The sequence below is a fragment of the Vicugna pacos genome, chromosome 23, assembly GCF_048564905.1.
Source record: "Vicugna pacos chromosome 23, VicPac4, whole genome shotgun sequence".
Taxonomy (NCBI): Eukaryota; Metazoa; Chordata; class Mammalia; order Artiodactyla; family Camelidae; genus Vicugna; species Vicugna pacos.
Window position 1 is genome coordinate 12,982,745 of NC_133009.1, and position 14,732 is coordinate 12,997,476.

The 14,732-nt window shown below is 31.8% G+C and overlaps 1 protein-coding gene across 3 annotated transcripts in view; it reads left to right on the forward strand.

Moving 5' to 3' along the window:
• PPP2R5A (protein phosphatase 2 regulatory subunit B'alpha) overlaps positions 1-14,732 on the forward strand; it is a 59,944-nt gene that overhangs the window by 24,934 nt on the left and 20,278 nt on the right. For all 3 annotated transcript variants that reach the window (XM_006198751.2, XM_072948501.1, XM_072948500.1), the window contains exons 2-3: positions 6,072-6,268; positions 8,897-8,998. In XM_006198751.2, coding sequence (XP_006198813.1) covers positions 6,072-6,268; positions 8,897-8,998 — 299 coding nt within the window. The remainder of the gene's footprint in view (positions 1-6,071; positions 6,269-8,896; positions 8,999-14,732) is intronic.

Below are 14,732 nucleotides of genomic sequence, written 5' to 3' on the forward strand. Positions count from 1 at the left end.
TTTTTACAGTGTGAGCCAGATACATCTTCAAATTGGGTGTTAAAGAAAATAGTTTAGAGGTAAGTGGGGAAAACCTCATAGGGCTTTTGCGAGTTTTAAAAGTTGTATTAAGAGTTTTCCAAAGATGAAATGCCTCACTTGCTTAGAGTTGTCCTGATTCTCCTTCTACGTGAGGCCAAGTAGGGATGTCAACAGTAGTGAGAATTTTTGGTGAGATGAAACTTAAGTGATAATCCTAAAATAGGAGACAGTTAAGATGCCTTAAAAAATTCATCTTCCAGTCAAATTTAAATTATGTTTTGCAAGGGAAGGAATATCTGTTTTTTAGATAATTCCTTGATTGTGCAGCTTTTCTTGCATCTTTAATAATTTTCATGAAGAGCTTTTTATCCTGGGGATTTAGTAATTTTTTCTAGAAGAACACTTTTAATAAATCCTTAACTCTGATATTGTTATTGAAGAGATGAATATAAATTGGTATTTCAGGTCTATTACATTATTTTCTTAAGTTGTGATTAAGTTTCATTGAGGCAACATGAAGACTTAAGACATTTAAAATTGTTGAATATGCTATACTGGTCTGAATTGCTCCCAGATTAATACTTAGGTCAAGATGTACTATCTAAATTTATGTGTAGGACTGGGTTTTTCTCTTCGTTTAAATGTCAATCACTAGGATCTTTAATACTCATCCCTTATTTGCTCATGATTGATATACACATTTTAGAAGAAATTAATATTCATTTGAAATAGATACAGTCTTCTTTTCAAGAAGTCCTGGGTTAAACTACTTGAACACAAATTTGGGATCTCTTGCAATTAATTTCAAGGTGACTGAGCAGGTACTGTGTTATACTCTGGGCATGATGCGAAAAACAGTTACATCATCAGCATCCACCATTTCAATTGCTGTATGATACAGCACTATAAGATGTTCTGAATTTTTCTTGTAAATTTGTATGTTTCAAGAGGTATTTTCATTTTTAAACCTCTAAGTCGAATTCTGATGGAAAATATCAGTTATTATTGCAGGGAGAATCCCAGGTGAAGAAGCTTTCACCATAGGAATCAGAGTGGACATTATCATCCACATTGAGAATGGCAAATGGATAATCAACATTAGCCCAGTAAAAATAGACAAGTAAAAACAGTATGTGACGTTACTGCCTAAAAGTAAGACATTGCCAGACTGAAACACCACTGAATATGATAGACTTTATTTGCAAGCATTCTTGTAATGGGGAAGCTGAATTATAAAGTAGTCGGTATAGATACTGTTAGTGCTTTTTACATTTAGTGAACAGAATTATTATATATTCTTTTTCTCACAAATTATTTGTTATTCATATTTATTAAATATAGCCAGAATATCGTCTGATCTTTTTTCAACTTACTGAAATATATTTTCTGCTTTTGTGTCTTTCTTATGAGAAAATTCTGAAAATTGATGTTTCAAAAAGGTACCTACAAATTGGGATGTATTAAATATCTACAGGTGCAAAATGTTTCATAATTTTTTAATGATAAAAAACTATGATCACTATTTTTTCTTACTAGGATAACCATTATAAAAATATTTTTGACCTATGTAAAAAGGTTGCATGTCTTGAAGCTAGAAGTAGGCCAACCGATAGGAGATGACAGGAGCTTCTCTTCTCTCATTTAACCTTTACAATCTGATCTACTATTCCATAGCTGTTTTACCTTAGCTGCCAAGAAAGTCAACACAAAGTGTTTAAATATAGCAATTACCATGTAATATCTATGACTTTACTGCTTTTTTATTAATTCTGATTTTATTTTTAATTGTTCTGTTTATATTTTATATTGTAAGCGCTCTCAAGTTCTTTTTGACTCCAGATTACGTAGAGAATAGGTCACGTATACATGTGGTAAATGACAGTACCTTTTACATTTGTTGCCTGATAGCATTATTTCTTTATGTTTTTTATCTTGCCTTCCCAACCTGCTTCTAAGCTCTAGAAGGCAGGAAATCATCTCTGACTTTCAAAACTAACCTCAGAGGATTGTTTTGAAAGCTAAATAAGTTAGACATATGAAACACTTAGAATTGTATTTGGCATGAAGGAAGTACTAATGTTAGCAGCATTATGTTTTATTATGTAGCACAGCAGACTGCTCAATAGAACATGTACTGACAGGGCTAGGTAGGGAAGGATTTTTCTGTTCCCTAATACCTAAAAGTAATTGAGGATTGGACATTTCTGTTTTCACTCAGAGCCAAAGGAGTTGAAATGTTAACTGCTTTCTAAATATTCTAATGTTTGGGAAAATCCAGATGTGACCTATCCCAATCCAAATATTAGGTAATGCTGGGAGGTAATTCTGGAGGAGAAATCAAATTCAAAGAAATCTTAAGGCTAAGAAGTGGATTACTGAATGGAGAAGGTATGAAAATATTAATTTCTTCCCGAAGGAGACTCAAGAATTAGATGCCCAGAAAAAGAAACTTCCATTTTATATGTAACATATTTCTGAATCTGCTATATACCAGTCCTGAAAATTGTTGTGTGTCTCCTCACATGTTAGCTGTAGGCAACTAGACTGTGGTATAAGAGAAAAATGCTTTCCATTTGTATTCTAGTTTCAAATATATACACTCACCTTCATGATCATTATCTCATTTAATCCTTCTAAATCTACATCAAGGTAGGTTATTGATAAAAAGTGGTCATTGTTATAAATTCTTAACCATAGACATGATATATAATAATTCACTATGCCACTTTTGAAGTCCAGCACCAGTGTTGACCTTTTTCTTTTTCTATAGCCTGTTTTTCATTATGTAATTATTATTCAAATTTATAGTTTTGTCAAGCATTAATACATATTTATTGGCTCCAAATACACCCTATGCTAGATATAAAAGAAATAAAAAGGAAACCCTGCTCAGTGAATGATCCTTGCCCTTGAGGAACCTGAATGCTTTTAGTGGGTAACAAAAGAAATATTCATTAAATACAGGCCCAAAGTTAGTGCATACTCAAGTGTATGATTGAGATTGTGAGTATTATAGATGTTCAGAGAAGGGAAGGATCACTGTATCCTGACATACCTTAAGGGAAATTTGGTGGCGAATGTGAGATTTAAGTTTATGGGATATGGAAACATAGGGGAGGAAATCTGGTAAGGTATTTTAGGCAGGGAAAAGAGTTTGAAAAAAGATGCGGCCTTTGGAGAACAGGGAGAGGACTGATTTCACATTGAGAAGGTGGTAGAAGGTGGTTAGGAGGAGGAAGGAAAGAATAGGACAGGCTACATAAGGTAATCACATATTGAAATGAGGTATTGTATGAGTTTGTATTTTTTTTTTTAGCTTAAGGGAAAAAGCTAAAAATATTTTAAAACTCTGTTAGAACTGAGCTACCTTCTAAAAATATGGCACCTAATTTCTCCAAACCATCATTATAATGGAATTTAATTATATATAAAGATATAATTAAAATAAAAGTGTAGTATAAAGCTATATAATAAGGATATAGATGTATTTATAAATAAAGATATCACTGAGTGAGAGAACTCTGGGAATTTCCTGTACAGTGTTATTTGAGAAGGATTTATATAGTTCAAATTATCACCCCTTCTCAGTATATAATACATACCCAATCTAATAAGCATGATTAGGAAGCTTACAAAAAGCAGAGGCATCCATCTTCCAGTTTTTCAAGCTAATTGTCTGTATTAAGCAGGCATATATTTAGTAACTGAAATAAACAGTTATCAGTATTAAGTAGACATCATTTTAACTTTAAGGGAGACAAACCCTAGAGAATTTAAGAAAAAGGCCATTCAGGATACAACTGACTTCTTAGAGAATGAGCAGATTATATTGAGAATGACTAATGGTCATTTTCAGATGAATAAGGATAGTGAATATATGACTAGTAAGATTATGTGCATTGTGTATGCCAGAGGGTGCTTCACTCTCAACCCCCAGTAGGCTGAGGTTTAATTCTAGGTTAGAGATAACTGTTTAAAATATTACTTGGTATTAAAAATAGCTGCAAGTTTAATAGTCTTTTTCTTTAAGGATTCCTAAAAATGTTTCCACTTCAGAATAGTTCCAATAAAGGTCATCTTGAATCAAAAACTTTATGGAAGTGATTATTAAAAATGTTATGTACTCTGTCAATACTACATGGACTCTGATGCCAATCTTAGGATTGTTGACTTTAGCTTTCATATAGCAGAGTCATTATTGATTATGGGACTTGGCGTCATACAACTTCTTTGTAAGTGGAGCTGCTATAGAAGTTTCTGCTGGCATAGCCATAAGTGGACAGCAGCAACTTCAAATTTTTTTAGAATCTTTGTATTTTTACTTCAGAAGTCATGTGAATTTTGTCATTCTTTATAATATATCCACAACTATTTTATTGAAAATAGTATGTTTTAAATTATCATTTGAGTAAAGCTTACCAATCAAAAAGGTATACTGTATTTGTCTTATTTTTTGTGAGTGGGCTTAAGATATCTGAGCTGCTGCATTTTAGTATTACCTTTTTAACTTAGCTTTTTGAGGACAGCAACTTGAATATAGTTGCAAAGTAAATTCACTTGGCTTCCTGCCCCAGAGAAATTTAAAAAGCATAGGTATCCTTGATTAGATTATCTTTATGAAGATTTCTACCTCTATCTTTATATGAAGTAGACATTTGTTTTTTAAATTAATATCTTACAGTTTAATAATAGTTTAAGTTGTCAACAAAATTAACATTCATAATTAAGGTAGCATAAATACACTCTTCTTATTTTTTCTTATTTCTTATATTTTGTGAGAAAACAAAATACTCACAGTTCAGTGATATTATTAGAGATTGTCCTCCTCACAGAATGAGTATAGGTGGATTAAGCAATGATCTTTTCTAGCTGGAGTAAACTAGGCCTTCTCCCTAGAAGGCAATGGTTTTCAGTGAAGGAATACTTTTATATACTGTGAGCTCAATATCAGTATTGAAATACATGGTTGAAAAAATTTAATCTCAATAGTTTAAGAAACTTAAATGAGCTAATTGAAGGTCCTTGTTTATGGATTTGAAAGTTCAGAATTGAAGTTTTGTTATTTTTTGAATGTTAGCAACAGAAGGAATTAATATATTTGTTAGAATCAAATGTGCCCATATTTTTGTACTAAGTAGAAGGTAAAATAACAAACATTTATTGAATGCATGTTGTGTCATAGGCACTGTGTTAGGTAATGAGAGAGAGGGAGAGAACACTTGTTTCCTGTTTGGGGGGCCTTGTAATCTAAGAGTGTACAATGTATAAAATATAACTGCCATAAAGCACAGTACATACTATAATAGAGATAGCATTTAAGATACATTTGGGTAAAGATGGATTAACCAGCCAGCTTAGCTTCAGTGCATAGAGAAAGCTTCTGAGAGTGGAATAGGCTTCTGCTGAAACTTAATAAATGGAGAGTTCCCAGGGTGGGAAAACGGGCATTCCAGGCAGAGGAAACAGTAAAAATCTTCAGTAGATTGCAAGGAGTATGGTTTAACCAGAGTGAAGGTGCATGCTAGATAGTGCTGAAAGATGACTTGGCAGTAGGCACCTCCACTTTATGTACAATCCTGAGGAGTTTGAACTTTGTTCTGTAATAAATTGGATGATCATTGAAAAGTATTGCGTATGATCAGAATGATTCTCATTTTAGCAAGATTTTACCTTTTGAGGTAGTTCAGAGGATAAATCAGGAAGTGCTTCTGGACACAGGCAAGAGGAGCGGTTAGAATGTCATTGCTGTAGTCTAGATGATGGATGAGGAGGGTCATTAAAATGGCAGTGGGAATGACAAGAAAAGGATAGATTCCAGGTAAGTTAAAGAAACAGAATCAATAACGTTTAATAATTGATTGTAGGTAGTGAGAGAAGACAAAGGTAGAAATTCATGTCTGGAATGAATGATGGGATTAGATGGGTCAATTTCTCACTAGATTTTTGAGAAAAGTTTTACTTTATGTATGTGAATAGCTTCTACAAAATAAAACATAAACAGTTACTTCTGAGTAGGTTGTTTCTAAGTTTCTCTTTATTTTTATTTATAGATGCCACTTCAAATGAACAACAAGAGCTTTTCTGTCAGAAGTTGCAGCAGTGTTGCATACTGTTTGATTTCATGGACTCTGTTTCAGACTTGAAGAGCAAAGAAATTAAAAGAGCAACATTGAATGAACTGGTTGAGTATGTTTCAACTAATCGTGGTGTAATTGTTGAATCAGCGTATTCTGATATAGTAAAAATGGTAAGCCTCTAGACTTAAGTTCCTCAGATTTCTATAAATTCAAGTAAGATCTGAGGTGTAATTATGAACTACTGAGACTGATTTTTAATAAATCTACAGTAATTAATGTATTCAGAAGAATTTTTTTTTCAAAAAGTCTATTTGAAAGATTATTCGTCTATTCTAATGATGCTGTTATTGCTTTACAGTAGCTTGTGAATTCAGTAGCCACAACGGCTGGTGACTACCATATTGGATAATGAGATCTTGAGCTTAGGAGAAAGATGAAAGTTCAAGATTACACAGATTGATAGATAATTAATGTCATGTAGCTGAATAGTTACAGAGAAAGAACATCTACAAGGGGAATAAAAGACCAGTGAAAAACTATAGAGCACTCTGCATCTCAGCAGTGGATAAGGGAGTCAGGTCTAAAAAAATTCTTATTTATAACATTTTCATATCATATTTGTAGATTCTGTAACACTGAATTTTAATAGAAACTCAGGACCTTTAAGAAATTAAATAATATAAGACAAACATTTGAAATATCTGATGTGAAAAAAAATGACTGCCAACTGCACTGAAGTAAGGTTGTCGAGGTAACTATTTTAATTATTCAGCCATATTCTCCATCAAACAGTAGGAGAGTCAAATTTGTTTAGGATTTGAGATTTTTGTATTTTGGTTTATACTAACAAAACACATACAAAAAGTTCATTTGGAGTAATTAGAGTCACTGATACACAATTTAAGCTTAAATGTTACCAGGATATGGAAGATTATAGTAAGTATAACCTGTATTTAATTAGTTCCTTAATTTCTTTCCCCTGGCCTAATAATATGTTCTGGGGGAAGAGCCAAATGTGTAGGAAAGTTAAATTTGGCCCTGATATACTAGTTGAGTTTTCTTTTATCACATTGTACTAGAAGAGCAATTAAAAGGACTTAGGACATTTTAGTTGTTTTTGTTTGTTTGTTTTTAAAAGGAAAATAAAAGCCTTAAAATTTTTTAAAGGCTAACTCTAGAGAGAACATTAATCAAAATGAAAATGGCTTCCTAAATCTCCTAGATAGTTAAAAGTCAGTGACAGTTTGGTAATTTAAATATTGAATATTGATAGACTTTGTATTTTGTTTTTTTGTTTTTTGTTTATCATTAAAAATATTTAGGAGAAAAACACAGTTTACTGATTTCCACTTTACTGATTTCAATACTGGTTTATATTCAGGAATTTTGAAAATCCTAGGGAAGATATTTTATTTTTATCTCTATATTACCTCAGATATTGAAAGTACTCAAATACTTGAATCAAATTATTCTGTAATTTGGAATGCTGATAAATTCTGGGGCTTAATTTCTTTTCCCAAGTAAAAGGGTGTGTTTTGTCTTTTTTTTTTTTAACTTCTGGGTACTTAATTTCTAGGTAAGAGTGAAACCAGCTCACCCACTTAGTTCTTTAAATCTCTTCTGTGTATTTGTTACATACAGTTAATTTTATTGGTGGCTACAAGGTTAACTTTCTCTTTTACTACCAAAAATAAATATGATTTCAAAGGCAAATTATACCCTCTTATGGGATATATTTCCTTTTCAAGTTCTATCTGTTACTTTCTGCCACTCTTTGTGAAATTGGTGTCTATCAACCTATTTATTGGCTCTGCCCTCATGTACTGGCAAATCAAATTCTGAGTTCTAGCAAATCAAATTCTAGATTATTACTTTCTGAGTCTTATGGTTATAGTAATTGACTGTTAGCAGTTATTTGGCCTGTCATAGATGCCACTTCCTAAGAATGGTTGGAAATTTGCTTGCACCAGCAAATAACACTTGTCTCATCCTCTGCTCCCCAAATAGTTTATCTTAAATGACCAGCCCCTCAGTAGTATGGCCTTAAATGTTTACTAAACCATTTGGTTTGTCAGTCTGTTCATCATTTGTCAAAGAATTGTGAGTTGGGCTCACAGTCTGTCCTTTGTTGGAGAAAAAGGATATGTAGTTTACTTTGGTACTAAGACATATAACACAAAAGATGAAATTATAATATAAGATGAAAAACTTTAAATGAAGAATCTCAAATCACATTCTTATTTCAGGGAGATTAATTTTTTTAAAGGCTCAGAATAAATGAAATACAGTAAATTAAATCATCATGAACTATTATTCTACCTTCATCCCTACTCTTCTTAAGCGTGGTGTGTATGTATAAGAGTAGAGATATTTTACCAAAGTTTTTTGGGATGCCAGGTAAATAAATGGCTGTGTTAGAATATGTGGGGAGTTGTGAAAAGATGAAAGGAATCAAGTAAGGGATAGGGAGAGTTAGGAACTTTATGTTTCCCCTCCCCAAATCTCTCCCCTCCTCTAATTTTTTTCTCAAGCAAAACTTGGAAAGAACAACTTGTGATTTAAGGAAGAGAAATCTAGAGGTAATCTGTATGAAGTTTTGTGTCTATAGAAGTCAGAGTTATGGGACAGAAAAAAGAAACAAATGGCCGCCTTCATATCTTGAAGACGTTTATAGGTTTTGAACTAAGTTTACAGCCACAACTTAACTTTTTAAAGTTATTAGAAAAATATTTCATATTGCATTGTTAAATTCAATTACATAACAAAGAACATAAATCTAAATTTATTTTTCTTTGCAGATCAGTGCTAACATCTTCCGAACTCTTCCTCCAAGTGATAATCCAGATTTTGACCCAGAAGAGGATGAACCCACGCTTGAGGCCTCTTGGCCTCACATACAAGTATGGAACATAATTTTGTCTTTATGAACACAATTTTTACATTTATGATATTTTGCTGAAATAGTACTCTTTTAGATCTGAGTGTCTGTTTAAAATACTTGACTTTTAATATATTTTCTTAACATTTTCTTTTCCCAAAATATTCTTTTTCACTTTATTGTGATAAAGTACACTTAACATTTACCATTTAAACCGTTTCAGAGTGTACTCAGTGGCATTAAGTGCATTTGTAATGCTGTGCAACCATCACCAGTATCTAGTTCCACAACCTTTTCATCACCTCAAATGGAAACTCCCTCATCATTAATAGTCATTTCCCATTCTTCCACCTCCACAACCCCTGACAACTATTAATCTTCTTTCTTTCTCTATGGATTTGCTTGTCCTGGATATGTAATATAAGTGGAATCATACAATATGTGGCCTTTTATGTTTGGGTTCTTTCACTTAACATAATATTTTCAGGGTTCATCAATATTATAACATTTATCAATATGCCATTCTTTTTAATGGCTGAATAATACTCCATTTTTTGGACATAGTACATTTGTTTATCTGTTAATCACTAGGTGGACATTTGGATGGTGTCTACCTTTTGGCTGTTGTGACTAGAGCTGTTATAAACAGTACTTTATAAGTTTTTATAAAAACATCTGTTTCCCGTAAATTTTGATATGTTGTGTTTTTGTTTTAATTCATCTCAAAATACTTTCTAATTTCCCTTGTAATTTCTTTTTTGGCCCATTTGTTATTTAGGAATGTGTTTAATTTTCTATGTATTTGTGAATCCTAGATTTCTTTCTGTTATTGAGTTACAGTTTTATTCCATTGTAGTTGGAGAGTATACTTTTAACTTTAATGAGGCTGTTTGTATGGCCTACCATATAGTTAATCACAGAGAATGTTTCATGTGTGCTTGAGAAGAACGTGTATACTGTTGTTGTTGAGTGGAGTATCCCATTGAAATCTGTTAGGTCTAGTTGGTTTATAATGTTGTTCAAGTCTTTTATTTCCTTGTTGATCTTCTGTCTAGTTCTCTCCATTATTGAAAGTGAGATATTGAAGCCTCCGACTATTATTATTGAATTGTCTGTTTCTTTCTTCAGTTTTGTCAGCTTTTGCTTTCTGTATTTTGGGGCCCTGTTGTTAGCTACATATGTTTATGGTTGTTTTATCTTCCTCTGGGATATCTCCCTTATCATTAAAATTCTAACAGTTTCTGTGTGAAAGTTCATTTTGTCTTATATTTTATAGCCTCTGTCTAGCTCTCTTTTGGTTACTGTTTGCATCATACATCTTTTCCATACATTTACTTCTAATCTGTTTCTTTGTATCTAAATTGTCTCTCATCAACAGCATGTAGTTGGATCCTGGGTTTTTTTAAAATCAGTTTTGATAATCTCTGCCTTTTGACTAGAGTGTTTAATCCATTTACACTTAATACAATTACTGATGAGGTAGAAGTTACATCTGCCATTTTGCTATTTTATGTCATATCTTTTTTGTTCCTCTACTCCTCTATTACTGCCTTTTGTATTAAATAGATATTTTCTAGAATACCATTTTAATTCCTCTTTTTCTTTAACTATATGTTTTGGAGTTGCTTTCTTAGTAGTTACCCTAGGGTTTACAATTAACATGTTACAGCAGTCTAGTTTGAGAAACAGACTCGCAGACATAGTAAACAATCTTATGGTTACCAAGGCGAAGGGGGTAGGAAGGAATAAATTTGGGAGTTTGAGATTTGCAAATGTTAAACACTATATATAAAAATAGATAAACAGATTTTTTCTGTATACACAGGGAGCTATATTCAGCATCACAAATTCTCATGCAGTTTAATTCATACCTTTTTAGCTTCGTTAAACACCAATAAATAATATCTCCCAAATAATTCAACTAGCTGTCGCTTTTTCTTTATTAGCCCTCATGAATGAGTTTTTAAAGGTATAATTATACAGCTACAGATATGCCTTAGTTAAATGGAACAAAAGTTTATATAAAAATATTCTAACAAGAGAATTATTATCATTACAAAGTATGGTGAAATGGAAACGATTCTGGTCACAGGCCTCAAATCCCAGTTTTGATACTTTTTCACTGATGGAATCTTAGTTAAGCTACTTAATTTCTCTGCATCCTCTTTTATGAAACTGGGATGAGAGGGTTGTGTAAGAATTGAATGGGATAATGTATGCACAGAACCTCACACAACTTTTTAAACTATCCTGTTTGCTTTCCTCCTTTTTTTCTTAAAAGATACTACTTTTGATATTTCAGAAGAAGTGCTTATTTTTCTTATGGTTACCTTTATGATAATACCCTCTTTCGTAGCTAGTTTATTGATTCTCTAGAATGAACAATATTGAAATGAATAAGTAGTCTTTTCTTCCCCCACTTTTCTTCCCTAGCATCTAATGTAAAGTAATATCCATTTACTCTCACAATAAATACCTATATGGCAATTTGAGGCTTCTTCTACCTCCCTTACACTTTTCTCCTCCTCCTGCAGCTCCATGTTTTTGATAGCTATATAATATTTATGTAGTTAGAATATGTAACTGACTTCATACTATTCTGTCACCTTTATGCCCATCATTTGTCATTAGTTCTGCAGGTAATACATTTTATATTTACCATCAATCCTTATGTCAAAGTTTCTCTGATCATTTCTTGGCTAATTTGAAGCTCTCACTTTAGTAGAAGGGTTTATGGGAACATTATTTCCTGAGTTCTTGTGTGTTTCATAGCAGTTTGTCTCTAGCCTTTATGTTTAAAGATCCACTTGATTTGATTATATAAAATCCTTGACTTCTTTCCTTAATTTTCTGAAGTGCCTTAAATATGTTATTCCATCATCTTCTAATTTCAGTCTGATTTTTTTTCCCCTTTGGTTTTTTGTCTTTCTGCCTGGATGCCAAAGGATGTTTTCCCTCTAGCGGCCAATTGCTTTTACTGTTCTATACATAAGTGTTGATTTCTCTGGGTCAGTTTTCCCAGTTGAATAGTGTTCTTTCACTATAAAAGCCCAGTTTTATTTCTGAAAAGTTTTCTTCAGTAATATTTTTTAGTATTTCTTTTGTTCCACCACTTTGTTTTTCTTCTTTGGGAATACCTGCTGTTCATGTGTTGGCTCTCCTTTGCTTCTGTCTATATAGTCATACTTCTGATTTCTTTATTTTTCTTATCTCTTTCTTCATTCTATTTTGAATTATTTTTAATTTTTCTTTTTTACATTCTCTTTTTTCATTTTTCCATTACTCTAGTTGAAAGGCAGACTGACAGAATGTTTAGTTTCCCAGCTTCAGACACGCAAAACGAAGGGAATGGGTGTTAGGTTAGCCAACCAATGCCTGCCACAAGCTTGAACCATGGGAAGCAAGAGTGTCCTGAATAAAATAAAAAATGATAGATTTTGTAATGACAGTAGACTGGATAACATCAGCTATTTTCTACATAGTTCCTGGGAGGTAAAGATGAACCCTGCTTTATGTATGGGTGCTCAGCATTACTTCAGATTATATTGTTGATTTTTTATTTTGCCTAAACTTATATTTTTTGGTGGCTATTTTATCTTTATTATAAAAGACAAGAGAAAGAAATTTATATTCTAAACTATTTGAGACACTTTTGTCTCATTATTCACTCTGTCTAGCACCTATACATTCAAATAAAATGGAAGAGGAATCCTAGGATTAGTGTAAAATTTTCACAGTAAAAATTTAAAAATTTATCAGCACATTAGTGCTTATAGAATTAGAAAATCTGAAGTTGTAAATTATTTTTTAATAGCACTGTACACAGTTCATCTGAAATTTCATGTCATAGTTGGTATAAAATTAGTGATACTATGTTTGATAATCAAAAGGTTTTGAAAACATGAAATTCTCATTAGCTGGTAAGTTATATATTTTTTAATCACATGTAGTTGGATAACCTGAAAAAAATCTGCTCAGTCTTTGAATTTTTAAAAAATTGTTTTGCCATTAAGATATTTTTATATGCCTATGGAAATTAACAGTGAAAATTCAGTCTATAAACAATATTCTTTATATTTTTCACTGGTGTGATTTGAAGTTTTACTTATATTCACTGAAACCAGTGTCTCTTAATATTTTAGATGTTGAGTTGCTTTCAAAATACAATTTTTTTAAGTGGGTTTTCTCTCAAGACAAATTCACAGAGACATACAAGAAATATTTATACATCCGTGGTCCCCTGATTAAAAGGCTGTGCTCTGGATATATACATTTATAGTTAAAAATCTTTCTAGAAACTAAAATGTGTTAAATTTGGCAGTCAAGTGGTCTACTAAATACTGAACTAATTGATAAGATTCATCGGTATATTTTAGCTACATCATTATTTAGTCATACTTTTTTTTGGAGTGGAATGTTAAAGCTATTCTGATGAATGAAATTAGAGAGTGAAGCACTGAGAAAATGTGCTCCATGAATATTTCTTTACTTGCTAACATATTTTGAATCAATTAACCTGGAATTTTTTTGTTTTGTACCCAAAGTTTATATTTTACATTTAGCTTATCAGATCTTTGATACTAGAAATTAATTTGATAGGATGAAAAATAAACATTAAATTTAGTTAATGAAAGGGGAATAATTACAAGTAATTTCAAAACCTTTCATATTTTTATTTCTTCAAAAAGAAAGACCATTTCATGGGAGAAGGATATAGTTCAGTGGTAAGTGCATGTTGAGCACGCATGAAGTCCTGGGTTCAAGCCCCAGTACCTCCATTAAAAATAAAACTAAAAAAAATAAATCAGTAAACCTAATTACCTCCTCCTTCCCCACCAAAAAGAATTTTAAAAAATTTTTTTAAGAAGGCCATTTCAGTACTAAGGAATTGGTCATATCTTTTAATTTACTAAGTATTATATGATGATAATTAGTGTACAACAGTTATAAGTTATTTTTAAATTTTCTTTGCTAAGTATTATTGCTTATATTTATTAAAGACCAACAAAATAGTAATTATCTGTATACCTACTTTCAGATAATTAGAGATATGGCTGGTTTACTAGCCTTAAATACAGCCAGATTATGTAGTATTTTTATTTTCTTTTATCAGTTAGTTTCTTTAAAGGAACTAAAGATGTAATTATGTAGGAGACTGAATAGAACATAGACCTTTTTAGGAATAACCTGATCTTAGGGACTAGAGGCTCTTCTTTATGATCTGTATAATTAAAAATTTAGACTGGTGATGTACATGTTTTATAATATACACCTTCACATTCAAATAGCTCTTGGCCAGATGCTACATTTTAAATATTTGCATGTTCTACGAATCAAAAATTATAGGGTTCAAAGAGTTTAAAGATCTATGCTAGTTTGTGTTGTACTTTCTTCTAAAATCTTTTATGGGTGAAGACCAGAATATTATGTTTTTTATTTTAACTACCTTAGGAAAGACACTGTCAGTACTGAGTAGAATGGTAAGATTACCTTCCATTCCTTACACTTTTTAGTTATCTTTCATCTTTTAGGGTATTTTTTTTTTCTTGGTTTAAAAAAGTACAAGGACCAGCCATACATTGAACATATGTGAAGTGTGCCATTTTACTAGAGAAGGAAACCCATTGCTGAAAATATCTATCGTTTCTTGCAGCACTGTTTCTTTCTTAGGTTATTGGAGCAAATTATTTCTTCACATGGAAGAACATAGAGAACTTTAATACTTAAATACAGTCTCTCAATAACTATGATTTTCA